General features: G+C 45.4%; 1 protein-coding gene across 1 annotated transcript in view; it reads left to right on the forward strand.

The window, feature by feature from the left end:
• SORL1 (sortilin related receptor 1) overlaps nucleotides 1-22,752 on the forward strand; it is a 159,459-nt gene that overhangs the window by 70,932 nt on the left and 65,775 nt on the right. The window contains exons 13-20 of the mRNA XM_043481534.1: nucleotides 5,418-5,596; nucleotides 7,176-7,362; nucleotides 11,686-11,814; nucleotides 12,627-12,712; nucleotides 16,748-16,920; nucleotides 17,990-18,121; nucleotides 20,232-20,323; nucleotides 21,978-22,224. Of these exons, the coding sequence (XP_043337469.1) occupies nucleotides 5,418-5,596; nucleotides 7,176-7,362; nucleotides 11,686-11,814; nucleotides 12,627-12,712; nucleotides 16,748-16,920; nucleotides 17,990-18,121; nucleotides 20,232-20,323; nucleotides 21,978-22,224 (1,225 nt within the window). The remainder of the gene's footprint in view (nucleotides 1-5,417; nucleotides 5,597-7,175; nucleotides 7,363-11,685; nucleotides 11,815-12,626; nucleotides 12,713-16,747; nucleotides 16,921-17,989; nucleotides 18,122-20,231; nucleotides 20,324-21,977; nucleotides 22,225-22,752) is intronic.

The raw sequence follows: 22,752 nt of genomic DNA on the forward strand, positions 1-22,752 counted from the left end.
GAAACCACAGAAGGAGGGCCAGGCAGGCTTCTGGGAGGAGAGGAACCTTGGGCTGAGACTTCACGGGTAAATAACAATGCTGGGGTACTGTCCCAGGGTCAGAAAGAGCTTTAGGGGAGACCAACATGAATCAGTGGAAGGTGCAAGTCTTCAGTGTTGATAGAATGTAGATCTCAGGGTGGAGGTGTGAGGAGTGAGACCCGAGGTGGGTGTGTGAGAAGGGGCCAGGACCCCCCAGGACTTTTATGTGCTTTACCAGAGAGACTGGACTTTGCTTTTGAAGGGATGGGGTCCCTTCAAGGGTTTTAAATAGGAGAACGACATGGCTTGTATAGAAAGATGGCTCTGGCAAGGTTGAGGAGTGTGAATGTTTTAAACTTTTTGTTTATTATTTATTGTTGGCCATGCTGGGTCTTTGTTGCTGCACAGGCTTTCCTCTAGCTGGGGTGAGCGGGAGCTACTTTCTAACTGCAGTGCCTGGGCTTCTCATTGCTGTGGCTTCTCTCGTTGAGGAGCACGGGCTCCAGAGCTCGAGGGCTCAGTGGTTGCGGCTCCTGGGCTCTAGAGCACAGGCTCAACAGTCGTGGTTCGCGGGCTTAGCTGCTCCGAGGCATGTGGGATCTTCTCAGACCAGGGACCGAACCCATGTCCCCTGCATTGATAGATGGATTCTTTACCATTGAGACACCAGGGAAGCCCAGGAGTATGCATTTCCAAAGGACCAAGACTGGAGGTGAGAGATGTTGCTTAGATGGGGACCGAGCATTTTCAGGACTAAGTCTGTAGGAGTTGCTTTTTGACCAGACGGTTTGCAGGGGCTGAGGGGTGACAGGTCAAGATGACCTGTCATATCATTCACAGAAAAGCAGAGGAAAAGGCGTCGGCCGGAAGGACAGGGGGCTGAGTGCAGATTTGGACAGGTGAACTGACGTGGCTGTGGGATGTCCACGGGGAGATACGCAGCAGGAATCTGGCAACATTACGTCCTCTAGTTCTGTCTTCTGCCATCCATTGCAAGAATTGCCTGTCGTCTGTGATGGATGATCACCCAGTCTTTGCTTGAATAATTCTAGTGATGGAGACTTCGCCAAATTGAAAAATAAAAAGCTTCTATTTCAGCTTGGGACAATTCATTGTTCATGTGTTCATGCACTCTATTTATCTATTCCCTTACAAGTGGAAGTTCTCAGGTCAGAGAGAGCCTAAATCTTACTCACTCCCATTTCGTGCAGTGGGCTCAGCTCTGCTTCCAGGAGATGCACCCAACAGGTATTTCCTCTTTTGCTGAAAGCCTTTCAGATGCTTGAGGACCCCTGCCTGTTCCCCGGAGAGCATCTCCCATCCATGGCAGACTGCCCCAGTTCCTTCCCTCCAGTGCTGTAGGATCCTGAATCTACACTCTGTAGGTTCTCTCTTGGGTCCTTCTCACACTATCAGGGTTTTAAGATGAGGGGGCCCGTTCTGCCTCCAGCAGCCTGAAACACACATCCCATTGGCATTGATACTCACATGATCCTAGAGACTTGATTTCTGTTAATAAAAACCTAAAACTGTTTTTACACTTTGACAGCCTTCTCAAGCTGGTAGCTTCTACTAAATTATGTTTTTAATTGAGATGTCCTTTACACACCATGAGATGCTCTTATCTTAAATACACCATTTCATCCATTCTGAAGGTTGCTTGTCAGGATGGAGAACTTTTCCATCACCCCGGAAAATATCCACATGCCCCTCCCTAGTCAATACTGTCCCCTCAGCCCACTGCCACGAATATCCTTATGAAGACAGGAACACCCTTATCATTACCTTGTTCTCAAGTCAAGAATCAACCCCAAGAAAAAGAAACAGGGTTCATTTGTTATGACTTGTGTGTGAACCTGTGTGTGTTCCCAGCTCTACCTTCCTTCATATCTAAGTTCTCTCAAATCAGCTGTTTCATAGTCCATTCTTGAAACCACTTTTTCTTCTTAAGGGAAATAAAACTACTTTTTTCTCATCTAGTTTTGAGATCTTCATCTGTTCTTGTGGTTCTTTTTAGAGATTATTAAAGGGAACTTTGCAGTCATTCCTTTAAATCTTTCAGTTCCCTCAAATGTGCTTTATTTCATATTCATTTTCCTTTAACTTCCTTTTTTTTCCTGCTTTGTCCAGTTTGAAGATCATTCTCCTTAATAAAGATAAATCCAACGTAGAAATTGACTAACCTCTTCTGCTTTTCTCTGTCATCGCTATTTATACCATTAACCATCAGATGGATGATCCCATTCCATTCTGATTCTTTATAGAACTTGCTGGGAAACCAACCCATGTCCCACTGCCCACTAATCTGCCAATTATTTTGGTAATTTGAAGCATTATCTTTGGCTTATTTTGAGCTTGAGTTGTTTGGTCACTGTTCCTGCAGATTACTAGTGTGAAGAATTACAGCTAAAATTAATTAGATTGCTACGGCTCTTTAAGGTTTTGCCCTTGGTTATATGACTCTTTTCTCGTCTTGAATATGTTCCTTAAAAGTCTGAGCTCATCAGGACCTTTCTGTGGAACCATGGATTTGTGTTTTGAGTTTCTACTACTGCGTCCCTTGTAGTGTATCTTGGTTATATTATATTATTATCATCATTGTGTATATAGTCTCATCTTTTGGAGAGTTTTGACCTTGAGATTATGTCTGTATTTTATTTGAATATTTTGAATTCTTCCTTCCTAAGGGCCGAGGCCCTACATCCTCTTCCATGCCTGTTAGGAATATAAAGATGTCTTGGTTTGTTTTCTTGCAAGGTCCCTGTCATTTTCACTTCACCAGCATAAGTTCTCCTTCAGAGACCAGAATTCAGCCCAGAATAGATGTTACCTTAACTGTTGGGCTGATGATGTGACTGCCCTTTCTCCAAAATTCTGAAAAAGCTCTGTTTTCTAAAGGCACAGTTTATTCTTAAGTACAAAGCTGCACTCGGCCGAGCACCTGCTTTTAGTCTCAGTAATAATGTTGTTGTCAGAGTCTGCTGGGAACTTCTCAAGAAATGGGGTGATTCATTTCCTGAGGTTATCTTGGGTTCGAGGAGCTATTCAACAGAATTACCTACATGGTGTGCAAGTAGACAGACTCCCACTGTGATCGCAGAGCAGAGGGGTGGCTTCCATCGTGTCTGGTTGACAGACCGACTCTGCGGGTTCAGGTTGCTTTAAGGATGCTACTGAGCCTTTGCTTCCCCGGTGACACGGTGGCAAAGAATCTGCCTGCAGTTCAGGAGACGTAGGAGAAACAGGTTCGATTCCTGGGTTGGGAAGATCTCCTGGAGTAGGAAATGGCAACCCACTCCAATATTCTAGCCTAGAAAATTTCATGGACAGAGAAGTCTGTTGGGCTACTGCCCATGAGGTCAATAAGAGTCAGATGTGACTGAGCTTGAAAGCCTTTAGCTCATCACCCTGTCGCAAGAAGGAGACTAAGTTAATTTATCTCCTTATCTGCTTCAGATTAGCTTAAGCCAGAAGCACGTCAGCCAGAAGAGAATTTCTCCTCTTAGAAAGATCTGTAGAGGAGATCGCTCAGTTCCCTCTGCCCTGTCCCCACTCCACCCCCACCATGACCACAGTTTAACCCGTAGCCCCCTTGCAGAAGTACCAGTTTTAGTAATCTCAAGAGGAAGTGCTTGAATTGAATGACGTAAAAAGATTTACATCAAGTATTAAGACCCTGAGTAAAAGTAAAATCTCAAAAACTTGAGAAAAGTGAAAGAAAAGTTCTGTGTTTAAATTGGATTTTGGAGAGTTCCAGTAGCTCTGTGACCCTAATTGAACCCACTCTAGTTGAGAGGTTTCTTATGGTGAGCTTCTCACCAGCTTGCTAGGTGATGACGCCAATACCAGGCACATTTTCCTCTCCTCTTCCTCCTCCTTGTCTTTAATACAAAAGTTAATTTAAAATCAATACATTGAATTCATGGCTGCTTTTTTCCCCAAGAGGGCTTGCATACTTTTTCTGATGTAGTCTGCCTTTTCTCAGGACACACTTTCCTCCAACTTTTAATTTTTAAGACTATGGGAAAAGTTGGAAAAGTTGTGTAAAAAAGTACTCACGTTACCTTCACTTACACCTCATGTAATCACCAGTTGTTAATGTTTTGTTTGCTTTGCTTTTGCCATCTGTTTATCCTGTTTGCCATCTTTCCATCCATCCATCCCTCCTTTTAGGGGGAAATGATTTGAAAAATAGTTGCAGATATTGTACCCCTTCATAGCTCAATACTCATATCTTAAATAAATAAAAGTCTTCTCCTACACAATGAGAATGCTGCTATCATGCCAGAGAAAATGATCATGAACTTAGTATGATTTATTTTGTTGTTCAGTCACCAAGTTGTGTCCGACTCCTCATAACCCAATGGACTGCAGCAGGCCAGGCTTCCCTGTCCTTCACCATCTCCTGGAGTTTGCCCAAGTTCATCCCCATTGAATTGGTGATGCCATCCAATGCCAATGATGATGGCATTACTATAGGTATTACTTATAGACTGTTACATTTTCTCAGTTGTCCTATATTATCTGTAGCTGTTGATTTTTTTTCCCCCTAATCTAGGATTCAGTCAGGGTTTACATTTGTCTTTAGTCTCTTTTTAATCTGTAGCAATTCCTCTGCCTCTTGGGTTGTTTGGTTGGTTTTTGATAGCCTTGATGTTTTGAAGATTCCAGGCCAGTTGTCACATAGAACATTCCACGTTTTCAATTCATGCAGTTCATGGACTGTTGCCTAGATGATGCGTCATCCTCAGTGCTTTATCCGAGAGGTACATGACATCAGGTTGTCTTGCCCCACTTTGAGTGCTGCTAAATTTGCAAGATTTGTAACTCTGATCATCCACTGTAAATTAACCTTTCCTCTTTTGCAGTGAGTGAGTTGGTATCTTTAGACCATGTGGATGCTCTGGTCCCCAACATTCTTTCACCCAGTGTTTTTGGCATCCAGAGATAATCTTGTCTGACTTGGTTGTTGCAGTGGGGTTACAGCATAGTCACTTTTCTCATTCTGTCATTGTTTTTTAACAATTAATAGGTAGTACTGTGATATAATAATTTCCCTTCTCTTCCCTTTTTTCTTTATTCTGTACAGACCCATACCCTGTTTTCATTCATTGTATTATCTGTTACCATCATTTCTCTTTTTTTAAAGTTCACATTGTCCCAACCTGGCCAGTTGGAGCCCCATGGGGCTGGCTCCTATTTCTTTTTGCATCGACAGCATCAGTCTCTGAGCGTTTCCATGCTTTCTAGCACAACCTTAAACTTCCCTGGCATTATTCCAGGATAAGCCGCTGCCCCAAGGAGCCCTGGTTCCTGTTACAGGTGGCTGTTATCCGGAAACCAGGGTCTTACCCCCAGACTTTAACTGCACGGATCCTCTTCTTACACCTGGGCAGGTACAGCACTAATGAAGGGGAGACCTGGACCACATTCGTCTTCTCGGAGAAGCCGGTGTTTGTGTACGGGCTCCTTACGGAGCCTGGCGAGAAGAGTACTGTCTTCACCATCTTCGGCTCCAACAAGGAGAACATCCACAGCTGGCTGATCCTCCAGGTCAATGCCACAAATGCCTTGGGTAAGTGCCTGCCTCCGTGGCCCTTTTCATGGAAGTACCTTTTTTTAAAAATTGGAGTGTGGTTACTTTACAATGCTGTGTTAGTCTCCACTGTATAGCAAAGTGGATCAGCTGTATGTATACATAGATCTTCTCCTTTGGGATCGACATCAGCTTAGATACTCTCAGAAGGGTCTGTAATCCACTGAAGACAGCACGTATGCAGTGAGTGAACGAGAGATTCAGAGGCAGTTACTCAGGCACTTCCTACCAGGGCCGTGCGTTCTCTGTATCCTCGTTTCCTGTGCGGTCCTGGGTACAGGTTGGGTTTAGGTGTATGTGTGCTGAACAGGTGAATGAATAAATGCTTGAAAACCATTCTTCCAAAGTAGCAGTTCCAGTTTGGCACATTTGGTAGGTAAACTCTACTAATGGTGCAGGGTCCTCTCATGGCTGTCTGGGATCTCGCTTCCATCTGCCGGCCCAGGCCCAGGACCTGCCAGTGAGGGAGCAGGGAGAGTAAACCTCCGCAGCATCCTCCTTCCTTCTTGCCCCCACGTGACCCTGCCCTCTGCTCCTTCTCTGCCATGGCTGACCTTATTCCAGCTGCCTGGAATGCTCTGTGGGCTACCTATTCAGTTTCTGCTAGCTGAAATCCTTTTCATGGATCAGGACCCAGTGCACTTGGCTGCTAATAACCCAGCCAGACCTCTGCCCTCTTCTCTGTGTCCAGAGCGGACGCGTACTCTTCACACCTTGAATTATAGATTTGTGTCTGCCGCGCTTTGCGTGTCGTCCCTCATCAATAGGATCATAGGTCTTCAGGTATAAGAACCTTCTCTGTGCATCTTTATTTTCTACCCACTGGATGGCCTGATAGCCTTACGGTCAGTAAGGGTTTAATAAATGCTTGCTGATTGGGATGGCGTTGAGTTGACAGTAGTTCATCTGTTCCAGGCAGCATTTAATCTAACCAAAAGACACACATATAAAAAAGATATAAACTACTAATATAGACATTGGTGTACTTTGGAATTCTTGTAGAAACCACTCTTTTTAAATTTTGAGTGGATGTGAGTAGATGGAGTAACCATCCAGGTTGTCTGACCAATTCTCCACCTCCTTCCATGAAGGTCCCGCACCTTCCAAGCAGTGACAGTGGATTCTCTTGCTCATGGGCCACACTACAGATGCGTCCATGCCATCCTGGGAATCTGATAGGGAACAGTACTCTTCAGTGATGCCACCTCTCAGGAGTCCAGCCTTGACCTAACTCCCCAGAGACAAACACCTCTGGGGACCCAGTTCTAAAGGAAACTGCAGAATCTGCTCAAATCTTTCAGAAGTTTCGACTGTGAGCGCCAGGGGGGCTTGCTCCCTCCCAGGTTTCTCAGGCGGACATCTGTGTTTCTGGGGACACTAGAGGCAGGTGCTGCCTGGCCCCAGAGCCAGCCAGCGAGAGGGTCAGGGCAGCTCCGGGGCCTGCACGCCTGCTGGGCGGCAGCGAGAGGCCCAGGAAGTGGGTGGCTGGGCCACGGGGCAGGCAGGACAGGAAACGCCGCGTGAGCATGCCCGTAATGCTACATTTCCTCCTCCTCAGGGGTCCCCTGCACGGAGAACGACTACAAGCTATGGTCCCCATCTGATGAGCGGGGCAATGAGTGTCTGCTGGGGCACAAGACTGTCTTCAAGCGGAGGACCCCCCATGCCACGTGCTTTAACGGAGAAGACTTCGACCGGCCGGTGGTCGTGTCCAACTGCTCCTGTACCCGCGAGGACTATGAATGGTTGGTTCTCCAGCCATGCCAGGGACCGAGTGCTCTTCTGGTCCCTCAGCAGTGAGGGCAACAGGCTGGGGCGTCTGCCTTCCCCTGAAGAAAGGGAGCGGCTCACAGGAAACAAGTGTTTATTAAGCAGCTCTTAGGAGCCAGGAGCTGTGCCGGGCACTTTTTATGTCGGTTTTTCCATTTGGTTGTGTCAGCCGTGTGATGTGATGGAGATGTGACCCCCGCCTCGCCCCCCGTCCCCTGCCCCCACCAAGCAAGCTACAGTAATTTATGTAGGAATAGACTACTCTGGGATTTATTTCCACAAGGGCAAGCCAAGAAAGGAACATACTAAAGGTTCCATTGTGAATAACTCCTTTTTCTTAGGAGCCCTATTTTCAAGGAAATTTGTTTTTTTTATCTGAAACAAGGATGTGTGTGTGTATGTGTATATATAAATATATATATAAATATAAATATATAATATATATAAATATATAATATAATATATATATTTATATATATACATAGGCTTCCCAGGTGGTGCTAGTGGTAAGAATCTGCCTGCCAGTACAGGAGACACCAGAGACACGGGTTCGATCCCTGGGTCGGAAATATCCCAGGAAATGGAACCCACCCCATGGCAACCCACTCCAGTACTCTTGCCTGGAGAATCCCATGCACAGAGAGCCTGATGGACTACAGTCCATGGGGTGGCAAAGAGTTGGACATGACTGAGGCAACTTCGCATGCAGGCACATATATATATTTGTGTGTGTGTAAATATACATATTTGTTTATTCATTAGTCCTTGAGTGGACTATCTAAGGCGTTGCCTGAGAATGTAGAAGGAACAGTATGCGCACAAACAGTTGTAATGGGAGGTGGAAAGATGTAGGAACCTTGGAGGAGGAATGGGTGTTTCTCCTGGGACTGTTGATAGGAAAGAGGAGACTGTAGTTTAATGCTGCTGCTGTTGAGTCACTCAGTCGTGTCTGCCTGTTTGTGACCCCATGGACTGCAGCACGCCTGGCTTCCCTGTCTTTCACCATCTCCCAGCGTTTGCTCAAACTCATGTCCATTGAGTCGGTGATGCCATCTAACCACCTCATCCTGTGTCTCCCCCTTCTTCTCCTGCCCTCAATCTTTACCAGCATCAGAGTCTTTTCCAGTGGGCTGGCTTTTTGCATGAGGTGGCCAAAGTATTGGAGCTTCAGCTTCAGCATCAGTCTTTCCAATGAATATTCAGGGTTGATTTCCTGTAGGATTGACTGGTTTGATCTCCTTGCTGTCCAAGGAACTCTTAAGAGTCTTTTCTAGCACCACAGTTCGAAAACATCAAAAGTTTCTTTTACATCTTTATATTCCCCAACATTGCCAATAAGAGTGGTTTTCAAACTCTTGACTACAGCCCCTAGTAAGCAGTGTATTTTATGGTATGCCTCTTTACCTATACATATTTGTGTATGTAGACACAGGCATACATCTATATAAACAAAAGTTTTGTGAGCTAAGGCTTACTTTCAAGTACGATGAGTTTTGCGGTCTTCTGTTCTTTGTGGGGAGCAGAGGAAGCAGGTCCAGACCCTCCAATGTGCTTTCACAGGCTCACTAGTTTATGACCTACAGTTTGAAGAAACTGCCTATGAAGGGTAGTTGGCTATTGGAGTAATTAATGCTCTGCCTAGTCCCCCAAAAGGTTGAAAGCAGCCACTCTGTAAAAATTTGCCTGATTTAACAAGTGGGACCTGTTCAGTACAGTAATAAAACTCCTCCCTTCTGAATAATTCTCTGTTGAGGGTTTGGTATGGACTGTGATGTAATATACATGTGAACCACTTTTCCATGTCCCTGTTAATACTTTCCCTATAGTAGGTGTTACATGTAATAGAGTAAATGAAACCTTTTGGGTAAAGCACACCAACCTGGAAAATGCCTTTGGATTGGAAAATGCCTTTGGATTTCGAGTTGATGGTTTGGGCCAGACCTCGGGAAGTACATATGCCAGCTGCCTCATTTCAGAGCTGTCAGCTCCGGCATTGACAAGCAGTAACAGGACAGAGCCGAGACTAGACCTGGGACTCCTGCTTCCTACCCCAGGGCTTTACCTGGCTAGCAGGTGGGAGTGGCAGAGATGTGGTCCCCACAGGCAGGAGGTCTCCTGGACTAAGGGACTGAGTCCCAAAGTACGTGAGGAGGAAGCCAGGGTGATTTTAAGTTGTAGGTGGACGTGGTCTTAAATAACAGCAAAGCCTTAGTTTAGAAAAAAGACTATTCTTTTATTTTTTTTTTTTAATTTTTTTATTAGTTGGAGGCTAATTACTTCACAACATTTCAGTGGGTTTTGTCATACATTGATATGAATCAGCCATAGATTTACACGTATTCCCCATCCCGATCCCCGCTCCCACCTCCCTCTCCACCCGATTCCTCTGGGTCTTCCCAGTGCACCAGGCCCGAGCACTTGTCTCATGCTTCCCACCTGGGCTGGTGATCTATTTCACCATAGATAGTATACATGCTGTTCTTTTGAAATATCCCACCCTCACCTTCTCCCACAGAGTTCAAAAGTCTGTTCTGTATTTCTGTGTCTCTTTTTCTGTTTTGCATATAGGGTTATCGTTACTATCTTTCTAAATTCCATATATATGTGTTAGTATGCTGTAATGTTCTTTATCTTTCTGGCTTACTTCACTCTGTATAATGGGCTCCAGTTTCATCCATCTCATTAGGACTGGTTCAAATGAATTCTTTTTAACGGCTGAGTAATATTCCATGGTGTATATGTACCACAGCTTCCTTATCCATTCATCTGCTGATGGGCATCTAGGTTGCTTCCATGTCCTGGCTATTATAAACAGTGCTGCGATGAACATTGGGGTGCATGTGTCTCTTTCAGATCTGGTTTCCTCAGTGTGTATGCCCAGAAGTGGGATTGCTGGGTCATATGGCAGGTCTATTTCCAGTTTTTTAAGGAATCTCCACACTGTTTTCCATAGCGGCTGTATTAGTTTGCATTCCCACCAACAGTGTAAGAGGGTTCCCTTTTCTCCACACCCTCTCCAGCATTTATTGCTTGTAGACTTTTGGATAGCAGCATCCTGACTGGCGTGTAATGGTACCTCATTGTGGTTTTGATTTGCATTTCTCTGATAATGAGTGATGTTGAGCATCTTTTCATGTGTTTGTTAGCCATCTGTATGTCTTCTTTGGAGAAATGTCTGTTTAGTTCTTTGGCCCATTTTTTGATTGGGTCATTTATTTTTCTGGAATTGAGCTGGAGGAGTTGCTTGTATATTTTTGAGATTAATCCTTTGTCTGTTGCTTCGTTTGCTATTATTTTCTCCCATTCTGAGGGCTGTCTTTTCACCTTGCTTATAGTTTCCTTTGTTGTGCAAAAGCTTTTAAGTTTCATTAGGTCCCATTTGTTTAGTTTTGCTTTTATTTCCAGTATTCTGGGAGGTGGGTCATAGAGGATCTTGCTGTGGTTTATGTCGGAGAGTGTTTTGCCTATGTTCTCCTCTAGGAGTTTTATAGTTTCTGGTCTTACATTTAGATCTTTAATCCATTTTGAGTTTATTTTTGTGTATGGTGTTAGAAAGTGTTCTAGTTTCATTCTTTTACAAGTGGTTGACCAGTTTTCCCAGCACCACTTGTTAAAGAGGTTGTCTGAAAAAAGACTATTCTTTTAAATTTCTCTCTTAATTCTCCCAATAGTGTCAAGGAGAAAGTCTCACTGGGTGAGATGCAGCAGACTTTTCACAATTGCTAATCCGTTTTAACAAAGAGAGGGCAGGCCCAGAGTCTGGATGGGGAACTGGATCCAGCTAAAAAATGCAGTATTATTTTGTTTTGGATATCATGATCTGTCTCGTTTTTGTCTATTTATGGTGTGGATAGTGGTTTTCCAATTATGGCTCTGATATAAAGTTTTTTTGAAATGTACTGGTGTATAAAAGTGAGTATTTGTTAAAGGGACACGTTAAGTAACTTAAATATGTATATATTTAGGTGTTTATTTAGCATTGTTGGATCTTGGTTGTGACATGTGCAGTCTTTGTTGCAGGACACTGACTCTCTCTCTAGTTGCAGTGCTCAGACTTGGTAGTTGTGGCCCAAGGGCTTGGTTGCACTGCGGCATGTGGGATCCTAGTTCCCAGACCAGGGATCGAACCCATATCCCCTGCCTTGCAAGGTGGATTCTTAACCACTACATCACCAGGGAAGTCCCTAAGTGATTTATGAAGCTGGTGTGGGGCAATAGAGTAGATGTCACACGGGAGGGGCTTAAATACCTGAAGTGTGTAAACCAATGGCCTTGACAAGCCCCGACTGTCTTTTCAGTGACTTCGGCTTCAAGATGAGTGAAGATCTGTCCCTGGAGGTCTGTGTTCCGGATCCGGAGTTTTCTGGGAATTCATACGCCCCTCCCGTGCCTTGTCCCGTGGGTTCTACTTACAGGAGAACCAGAGGGTACGTCGTGGTTGCCGTGTCCAGGGTACATCAGGTCTGCTTGGCATGGGGAGTGTAGGGGCCCGCCTGGGTTCCTTTCATGCTCTCAATGACAGAATTCCACATTAGCATCTTTCAGGTAGCTTGCACAAAATTTAACATTGTGCCGTTCACAAACTCTTCTCCCTACCCCACCCCCCATGGGGAAACAGTGCAAGTCTGCAAGCTTCTCTGAAATTCCAGTTGCTTCTTAAGTCATAAACTTCAGCCAATGCGTGTCTTCAGAGTGGCATGTTGAAGAGATATGGTTGACCCTGGGACAATACATATTTGAAATGCACGGGTCCACTTATAGGTGGAATTTAATCAATAAATACAGTACCCGTATTTTCATTTTACAGATCTTAATTTAAGTGTGGGGAAATGTTTGTGATTGATTATAGATCACAATACATAGAATCAAAAGAACTAGGATTCTAGTCCCAATTCTCTTCAGACTGACTGAGTTTCCTACCTTTGGGTGAGTCATTTATGAATTCCTTTGATTTTGAGGGAGAGAGAGCAGTTATGCAGATATTTACCTGTTGGAGGGGTGTCAGTGCCCCTAACCTTCAAGTTGTTCAAGGGTCAACAGTATATGTGAAGCCCACTTAGGACCATGCTTCAGAATGTTGGGCTGCCTAATTGCTTTACAGACAGAAGCAGTTCAGAGTGAGTCAACATCCTCCTACTTGCTCTGTAGGAAAATGAATAGTTAAGCTCTAATGTCCATGTTCCTTCTTGACTGTACTTTGATGTTTCTGACTTCTTGCTTTTGGGGGGGGCGGTGACAGCTATCGGAAGATTTCTGGGGACACCTGCAGTGGAGGAGATGTCGAAATGCGCCTGGAAGGAGAGCTGGTGCCGTGCCCCTTGGCAGGTAAGAGATGTGCTTTTTTCCCTTTGTCTCGTCGAGACATTGTTGAAATGTTACTGTGATCTTTCCGGCTCTTCCAACTTCATGGAGAGAAAGAAGGGAGATTACAGGCCTCACAGAACTCCTGTCTGCCCCAAAGTGTGGTCTCTAAATGACATTTATTTATGGCCTTATCCTTTTATAGGAATGGAAGATGTTGGAGGGAAATCCCGTTTGTTCGTTGAAAGATGTTTATGTGGCATCTGTTGTGTGTTAGGCGAGGGGGTGCTGAGGGGCACCCATAGGTCTTCTGCTGCTTCTTGATCCATTTGTCATAGAATCAGACTCATGGCTTTCTGGGAAGTAGCTAAGTGGTCTGTCTTCATTTTTGTAGTGATAATTATGACTGATATTTTAATGGAATTTTACACATTTTAGTTCACTTTTCCATGTGTTATCAATTTAATCTCTATAACTACCCAATGAAGCAGATATTATTATTAGCTCCATTCTTTTTAATATGAAGAAGCATGTTTAGAGGAGAGAGTCAAACAGTTTATTTAAGGTCTCATATCTGGTCAGTGACAGAGCTAAAGTTCAGACTCTAAGCCCCATGCTATCCCTTGACCATCTCTCAAGCATCATGCCCATTCTTTGAGCATGCATCCTTATGCAGGCTCATTAGGAGAAACCTTGGAGCAGTGAATATGCTGTTAAGATCTAGCATGTCCCAAATATTTTAAGCTGATTCGGTGGTGATGGTTCATGTTGAGGTATTTGTAATATACTGGGAAGATCCCCTGGAGGAGGGCTTGGCAGTCCACTCCAATATTCTTGCCTGGAGAATCCCATGGACAGAGGAACCTGGTGGGCTACAGTTCACAGGGTCGGACACGACTGATGCGACTTAGCATGCATGCACGCACACACACGTGAAATTATGATACCTTAATGAAGAGCTGATCTCTTGGCACCTTTTCTTTCTTTGCTCTGTTTCTAGTCTTATTCATGTAGGGCTTCTCTTCCCTCTGAGCCCTCCCTCCTGCTCCTGCCTTTTGGGAAAGGTATGTGATTAGAGCAGACTCCCTCAGCAGAGGTGGCATCCAGTGGAACAGCCGTCAGCACCACGTGAATCATGAGAGAACCACCTCGTCCTTCGTGGGAGGGGAAGAACAGCACTCTCGCTTGCTCACTGTTTGCCAGCTCACCCTGGTGTTTTTCATGCTAAGCTCATTAGTCCCTTAATTTAATCTTCCATCGTTACCCAAGTAATTAACATCCCTCACCGTGGAGACTTTAAAAGAACACGGCTTCAGCAGATTACCACAAACAAGCAGATAATACTCATATAGTCCCCTCACGAGAGCTGTTATTGATGAGGGCCTGGGTGAGCAGGGTTTGAGTGATTGCTCATAAGGGGCTGGAGCATGTACTTTGGTGATAAATATGTCTGAAGATGTCAGCGAGGGACAAAACAGTTTGTTTAGAGCTGTCTGAAGTGGTCGGAAAGCTGTTTTCTCTTCTGATAGGAGAGGATAGAATAGGGAATAAGTGGAAAAAGTCTCCTTTGTGGTGTAGTGTATATGCATGCTAAGTCACTTAAGTGACCCCATGGACCATAGCCTGCTAGGCTCCTCTGTCCATGGAATTCTCCAGGCAAGAATACTGGAGTGGATTGCCATGCCCTTCTCCAGGGGATCTTCCTGACCTGACCTAGAAATCAAACCTGCGCCTCTTATATCTCCTGCATTGGCCACCTAGGAAGCCCTTGTAGGGTAGTGAGTGAAGTGAAGTCGCTCAGCCGTCTTGTGTCCAGCTGTTTGTGACCCCGTGGACTGTAGCCTACTATGCTTCTCGGTCCATGGGATTTCCCAGGCAAGAGTACTGGAATGGGTTGCCATTTGCTTCTTCAGAAGATGTTCCTGACGCAGGGTTCAAACCCTGGTCTCCCTCATTCTAGGCAGATGCTTTACTGTCTGAGTTACCAGGGAAGGTGGTAGGGTAGGGTAGGCTACCTTCTAAATTTTTTTTTTTTTAAAGCATGGAGCAGAGGCAGGAATGTACCAAGAAAGGAAAAGATGTTTCATAGAACTAACATGGAACCATAATATGTTTGTAAAGATGAGATAATCTGGTCATCTGGAAGGATTTTTAAAAGTGAAGACATTTTTCTTCCTTTGAGATTAGGACAGTGACATACATTTCTAGGCTGGGCTTATGGATGCCTGGGATTGACCGATTCTATTTCTTTTCTAACACACAACATGCTGTCTGTTTCTCTACACCACATCCTAAGGTGGGTGTTTCTGGACTCAAAAGGCACTGTCAGTTAGAAGAAAAAATCCCAAAGCAACAGAGTGAGGTTTCTAAATGCTGGGGAGAGGTGGGGCAAAGGGCTTGCTGCTATGAATGCGTCTCCACAGCTCCATGTGGCACTGCCGCAACAAGTCTGTCATTCCAGCATTTTTACAAACTCAGCACTTTTCATCTGACTGCAGGGTCTCCTGGGAATTACAGTGGGATGGTTTTCTTGAAAACCAAAGGGAGTGATTCGTTATCATGTGCTGGCTTAGATCCTTTTGAAGTGAGACCAAAGGAAAAGAGGGCAGATTTACCTTTGGTTAAAAAAAAAAATTATAGGTAGATTTAAGTTTTTGAGTGCATTATTTATATTGGAGCTTTATAAAGCAGAGGTGGCTAACATATGTTTAAAGAAAGGAATGAGAGAGAGAGAAAAATAACAACCATCACCATGCAAGCTTGCAGCAGAGGGATCCAGATTTGTCACTTGCAGATGCAATATATTGTCACAGTGGACACTTCGGAAATGGATGCGGGTGTGTTGCTAATTTTCATTCTCTTGGGAAACTCCAGATGTTTTCCGGGCCGGTCCCTAAGAGGAAGAGAGAGACCACCAAGAACACCAGCTCTTCCTGTTCTTAGCTGTCTGACATTAAATCAGTTTCTCAAGCACTCTGAGCTTCTGTTTCTCTGTCTTGAGAGATTGGTGCCTATATTGCAAGAGACAGCCTTGGGTGTTAAAGCTTAGACTCTGGATCCAGACCACTGGAGGTCGGTTCTTGGTTCGGCCACTTACCAGTTACGTGACCTTGCATGGGTTACTTAACCCCTGGTCTCAGCTTTCTTATGTGTAGAGTTGAGTTAATAGTTCTTCCATTAAACAGGTGTTCTCTCTCTCTTTCAAACTCATTTAGTTATCTCTGACTCTTTGCAACCCCGTGGACTGTAGCCCACTTGGCTCCTCTGTCCATAGAGTCTCCTGGCAAGAATACTGGAATGGATTGCCATTCTGTTCTCCAGGGGATCTTCCCAACCCAGGGACTGAACCTGGGTCTCCTGCATTGCAGGCAGATTCTTTAATGTCTGAGCCACCAGGGAAGCCCATTATACAGTTGTTACTGGGGTCAAACAATTCCTGGTACATAGTATGTATGTTGTGTAAGTATTTAAGTAGAAGTAGAATCTTCATGATGATTGTGTTGTAATACATTCTGTAGGTGGCCAGGAACATATGTATTATTACTTTGAAAATAGAATAGGTTGATATGATTGCTCTGTGTCTTTATAAACGATATTGAATGGGTGAGCAAATAGGTTAGAAAACTTAGCTATAAGTCTTCAGTGACTCAAATTCCCTAGTCCGTGAGATTACTGTGCCACATGATGCAGTCCATCCTGTGATGAGGAGGAACGTGCTGAGTGGTGTGACTATTTTCATATGTGACCAAAACTTTGAGGTTGAGCTCTGAAGCTGGATATTGGAGCATGCCTACTATGGAGGGCAGGGGAGGACACAGATTTGGGGGGAAAAAATAGCAGCAAAAAGCAGAGATTCATGGATGTCTGAGTAACTTAGTCAAGGCAGAAATGTTATTGCTTTGCCCTCCTTCTAAGTCACGATCCCTAAGTTCTCACTTGATCCACGCCTTGTGCCATCCATGGCTCTGAGGCTCACGGGTGAGAAAGAGGTAGGTTAGACGTGCGAGGACCCCTCCAGCACCCCCAGGCCCAACCAGCTCTTGTCTTGTGTGTCTGCAGAGGAGAACGAGTTCATCTTGTACGCCATGCGCAAGTCCATTCATCGCTACGACCTGGCCTCCGGGGCCACCGAGCAGTTGCCCCTCAGCGGGCTGCGGTCAGCGGTGGCCCTGGACTTCGACTATGAGCGCAACTGCTTGTACTGGTCCGACCTGGCCTTGGACGTCATCCAGGTGCGTCCTCCCTGGGTCTGCTCGTGGGGGCCCTGCCTTGTGACTGCTGAGTCCTGGTAAACCTGTTTCAGAGTGTTCTGAGGAGATGGGTATTTGAGGTTTTTAAGTTTTATCTCAGAGCCAATGGATGACACTTTTCAGTTTTCTTTCCCTGCCTACCTCTGTCCCTTGTAGGGAAAACAAAGGGAGCCCTCAAATCTGCATTTCTGCTTGTAAGTGAGGTCTCCCTTTTCCTGCTGGGAAGATTTTAGGGCTAAGTATGTAGCCCTCTTTGTCCCTCCTATCATAGCCACTGCCTTGTGTGTGTCCTTGTTTTCAAGCCCTGATATAGTAACTCTTGACTTCTCTGTAGTTCACGTAATTATCCACTTCAGCTATTCCAAGCACAGTCAAGAACCAGAAAGTAAGCTGTAAAGATCGCTGGGCAGGCCAGATAAATGGCCATACTTGCAGACCCGTGCATTTTAAAGAGACCTGTTTGATCTTTTTTCATTGCCTGTTTAATCCTTTTATAAAAGCAGTTCTAACAAGTTTTATCTGGACTTCCAACCCAGTAGAAATTTCACAGGGCCTGGCTACTCGAGGAGGGGACAGGGAGGTGGGGGAGGGGGAGGCAGTGGCTGCTGCCCGTGGCTGTCCAAGCGGTAGCACCTGATGGCTTGGAGCCTCTGAGGGAGGAAAGACTATAAAAAGCAGACACAGGATCTTAAAAATAACAGCAATCCGGTTTCATTTATTTTAAAAGCAAGCAGGCTCATGCATCTTGGTCATCTCTACCTCATTATTGTGATACAACGTAGCTCAGTGACCAGTGTTCATGACCATCATGCAGGAAGATATAAACGACTCGGTTCTGTTAAGTTATCCTGCTTCAAACAGGAAGCTGTAATCCATTTAAAAAATGCTTTTAGTGAAAAACGGCTTCATGCATCTGGAATACTGGCGAATAGAAAACATCTCCGCCCTTGCCAGTCAAGCCAGTTGAATAAACAGGTTCCCATCGATGGAACCGATTTGGCTGGAGATCATGTGAACATTTCACAATGTTTCTTCTTTTCTGTCTCTTCAGCGCCTCTGTTTGAATGGGAGTTCGGGGCAGGAGGTGATCTTCAATTCTGGCCTGGAGACAGTAGAAGCCTTGGCTTTTGAACCCCTCAGCCAGTTACTTTACTGGGTGGATTCTGGCTTCAAAAAGATTGAGGTATGTGCCTTCCGTGCTGTCTGGGATTAAGCAAGCAGGGAGGTGCTGGGCTGGGAGCCAGATTTGCCACAGAGTGGGAAGCCAGTGTGTCCAGCTCCTCTGGAGATTCCCTGAGAATTGCAGAGAAAGGTGGTCCCATGTGCAAACAGGACGCCTGCGTCTGTCAAATAGAGATTTCATTAAGATACCTGAGTACTTGTATTGGGGCTAGCAGCAGCATAGCGTAGTAACCGTAATGATAGTGATACCGTAGCATTACTATAAAGCCGTAACATCCACACTCCAGTACTAAATGCTGTTAGTGTGATGAAGATAATTCTGTGACTGCCACCCTCATGTGGTCGTTCTCTGCTGGAACCACTTTGCATGAATTCTCTGATTCACTTCTCAGGTGCCCTGTAAGGTAGGTCCTCTCACCTCCTCACTCCACCTGTCTGCACCTGAGCTCTGCAGGGCTGAGAGGGGTAAGAGATCATGGGCTCCTAGGCATGCTCAACTCCTGCATATTGCTATTGGGGCCCTGGGGCACCATCTCAACACCTCTTTATGCTGACCTTTCGGGAGGCATGACTTGTGGGTTATGTGGAAGGCGAAGTAGAAACAGGGAGACCCAGAGAGACAGGACAAATCACACAGCAAAAGCCACAAACTTGAGAGATGGACCTGGGTTCAGTCTTTATCCCTTTTTTTTTTTAGTTTAAAAAAAAAGTATTTATTTTTATTTATTCGACTGCACCAGATCTTAGTTGCAGCACTCAGGGTCTTCTTTCGTTGCAGCCTGCAGGATCTTTAGTTGAGGCATGTGAACTCTTAGTTACAACATGTGGGATCTAGTTCCCTGACCAAGGATTGAACCCCGGCCCCCTGCATTGGGAGTTTGAGATCTTGGCCACTGGACCCCCAGAGGAGTCCCCTAGTCCTTATTCTGGTAGCTGAATGACTCAGGCAAGTATCTGATCCCCTCTCGGCTTCAGTTTCTTTGTCCGTAAGATGAAGATCCCGTTGTTCAGTCAGTCACTTGGCAGGTGCCGCGTCCCAGCGCACGGTGTGACGGGTCTGGTTTTAGATCATGATGATACAGCAGGAGGCAAGGCATGCAGGTCCCTGTGCTGGGAGATTAGGTTTTAGTGGAGGAAGCAAAATAACAAAGAAATAGGTCCATCTGTCCTGTTGGTGCTGTGTGCTGCAGTGAACATCACACAGGATATGTGATTGCGTGACAGGGAAGAGGAGGTGTCTTGGAGGTGACATCTGAGCTGAGCTCTGACCGAGCAGGGATCATCGGAGTGTTCCCCTCATGGGACGGTTGAGAGAAAGGGTGGAAGGATGCATAGCACTGGGCACATTCTGAGCCGTGCGTTGGTGGTCTTGTCATTACTCTTCCTCTCTCTTTTAATTGAATGTGCTCAGCGCTTTGCTAGAAGGATGCGGGTAAAGCTTGAGTGTCTATAGGCTCACAGTATAAACTCAAATACTGGGTGTGAAATGGTGAAAGAAGAGTCAGTGATGAGAACTATGGATGCCCATTGATCAAGGTGGATCAGAAAGGGTAGCAGAGGAGTTGGGCCTGGCGGGGTATTTGGAAGGAAGGATAGGATTTGATTAGAAGGCAGAGGACAGGTCTTGGGGGGATACATGGCAGGAGCAGACAGGAGTGGGTATATCAGGCTTGGGGATCCCTGAGGGGACCAGTCTCCCTGAGGCTGTAGGGGCTGATGTGGGGGAGAGAGAATGTGGAGAGAAGAGAATGTGGGGACTCTGATTGGTGAGGTAGTGACACTGAGTGTTTTATGGATGAAGCAGAGATGTTGGTGGCTTTGGAGCTGGGAGTGGTGGAGGCGGGTGGAGTAGATACACACGCAGCGAGCACGCACTTTGTGCAGGTCATCACACCCCCAGAACTGTCAGACCCTGTGAGAATTGCTGCCTGAGCCAGAGGAGGGAACAACTCAGTCTGGCTGGAGAGGGGCGCAAGTTTCCCAAATCAGTCTGCAGGGGAATCTGGCCACCATGGAGGACTGTAGGCGGGAACCAAGAAGGAAAGTTTGCAGCGTGGGCCTTATAAGGAGCTCAGACCCCTCTTAGCCTTTCCCCCTCCTTTATTTGTCAGGTGGGGCATCCAGACGGTGACTTCCGCCTCACCATTGTCAATGCCTCTGTGCTTGATCGACCCAGGGCTCTGGTCCTCGTGCCGCAAGATGGGTAAGTGTGGTCCCAGAGAAGATCCGTGTGGGTCCAGGGCTGCCACAGAATCTCCTGCAAATGCAAACTGCTGGACAAAAACTTGTTTCTGATCATTCTGATTGAAGTAATCTAGGACCTGCAAGTCTTGGAACCGGAGCTTAGTCCTCCTGGGCAGCAAACTCCATCTCCTTTCTGTTAGCAAGCATCGAAGTCTTTTTAGGTGCCCAGATGTCTCGCAGCTGTGGGGTGTTTCCCTAGCAGAAAGTAATATTTAAAGTCTCTCTGGACATAGTCAGCCCTGCTTGAATATTGTAAGGAGGCTTTATCTTGAGTTTCACATGTGATACAAATATTTAAACCATTCCTTCTTTTTCCTGCCCCCAGCCTGTGTTTTCTTACCAGCAGTTTATATGCAAACTGGAAAGTGGGAAAGGCAGAGGTGCTTCTTATTAATTTATTGCTAACTTAAGGAAACATACCTAAAAGGGGAAATTCTGGATTAGGCTTTCTAGCATTTATGATTGAGAGATCAGTTTTTAAAAGAAAACTCTGAAAGTGATATATGCACTTGGTTAAAAATATTAAAAGAAAGTAGAAATTTATGAAATGAAAAATATTTGTTTCTTCTTTTCGCTTTCACATTTTCTAGAGGTAATCATGGTTAATAGTTTCTTGTGTCTCATTCAGAGTTTATTTTTACCCATGTACAGGTGTACACCCTTTAACACACAGACACACATATGTACACACATGCATCAAGGAGGATCATAGGATATTTACTATTCTGCATGCATGTTTTAAAAATATTAATATGGTTGGAAGATTTTTTAATCTGAACGCATGTAGGTCTTTAGACGTTTTACTCCATAATATAACACTTTACAGATTGATATTTTTGTGTATACATACACACACACACACACATACACACACTTAAATATATATATTTGTATGCACTCCTACCTGTATATGTATATATTTTGCTAGTGTGAACAATGGGCTTCCCCGGTGACTCAGTGGTAAGGAATCTGCCTACAATTCAGGAGACCTAGGCTTGATCCCTGGGTCAGGAAGATTCCCTGGAGAAGGAAATGGCAACCTACTCCAGTATTCTTGACTGGGAAGTCCCATGGACAGAGAAGCGTGGTGGGCTACTGTCCATGGGGTTGCAAAGAGTTTGACACAATTTAATGGCTAAACAACAACAAATGTGAACATTGCTGATGATGAACATGTTTGTACACTCTCTTTGCATAACTTGATTCTACCCATAGATAAATTCCAGTAGAAGAATTTCTGGGTCAGGTAGTTAACTGGCTTTAAGTAGTATAATCAGAGATTACAACATCAAGGCTGAACTAACTGGCTGAACTAACTGCTTGCCACTTTGGAGTAGTATTTGAGCATCCATCTCCCCATTCTTTCCCCAATGGCTCAGCAGTAAACAATCTGCCAGAGTGTAACTGATGCAGGTTCCATCCCTGGATTGGGAAGATCCCCTGGAGGAGGGCGTGGCAATCCACTCCAGTATTCTTGCCTGGAGAATCCCACGGACAGAGGAGCCTGGTAGGCTGTGGTCCATGGGGTCTCAAAGAGTCAGACATGACTGAGCAACTGAGCATGCACACTCCCCGTTCTGATGGGATGTGTGTTTTTCCCTGGTTTCACCCAGGGTGATGTTCTGGACCGACTGGGGGGACCTGAGGCCTGGCATTTACCGGAGCAACATGGATGGTTCAGCTGCCTACCGCCTTGTATCAGAGGATGTGAAGTGGCCCAACGGCATCGCCGTGGACGAGCAGTGGATCTACTGGACGGATGCCTACCTGGACTGCATTGAGCGGATCACTTTCAGCGGCCAGCAGCGTTCCGTCATCCTGGACAACCTCCCGCACCCCTACGCTATTGCTGTCTTTAAGGTGGGACCTCACCTGTTACCAGCATTGGGCAACCTGTTTATGTAGGCGAGGAGCAGACTGAGGCAAGGAGCCTGCTGTCTGTGGGTTTTTACTGAGATGCTTATCGAACTTGTAGAAAATCAGCTCGTTTCTGAATTGGAGGCAGTTTCTTTCGGCCCCTAGGGAGGGATTCCAGACCCAGCTGCCAGGGATCCAGGGTGCTTATCATTCTCATTCAGAAGGTTGAAATTCAAGATTGCATCCCATGAAAATTCCTGGCTTGCCCTTCAGTGTTGGTAGCCTCCGATTGGCTCTGACTTGTGGTCTGTTGTGAAGATTGCTCTCTTCATTCCCTGTTGTCTTGAGATGAGCCCCACCCTGCCTCCTGGGGGCCTTGTCACTTGTGCTTCAACCTTGCAACATAAAGTAGTTCTTCAGATTTTGAACTCAAGGGTTGAGCTTGTGGTCAAACTAGAACGCTCATTGGATAGTTTCTTTGGGGCGGTTCCTTCAGTGTGGATATTTGGTGAGGTTTGGATAAAAGCACTG

Source organism: Cervus canadensis, chromosome 11 (assembly GCF_019320065.1).
Source record: "Cervus canadensis isolate Bull #8, Minnesota chromosome 11, ASM1932006v1, whole genome shotgun sequence".
NCBI classification, from domain to species: Eukaryota; Metazoa; Chordata; class Mammalia; order Artiodactyla; family Cervidae; genus Cervus; species Cervus canadensis.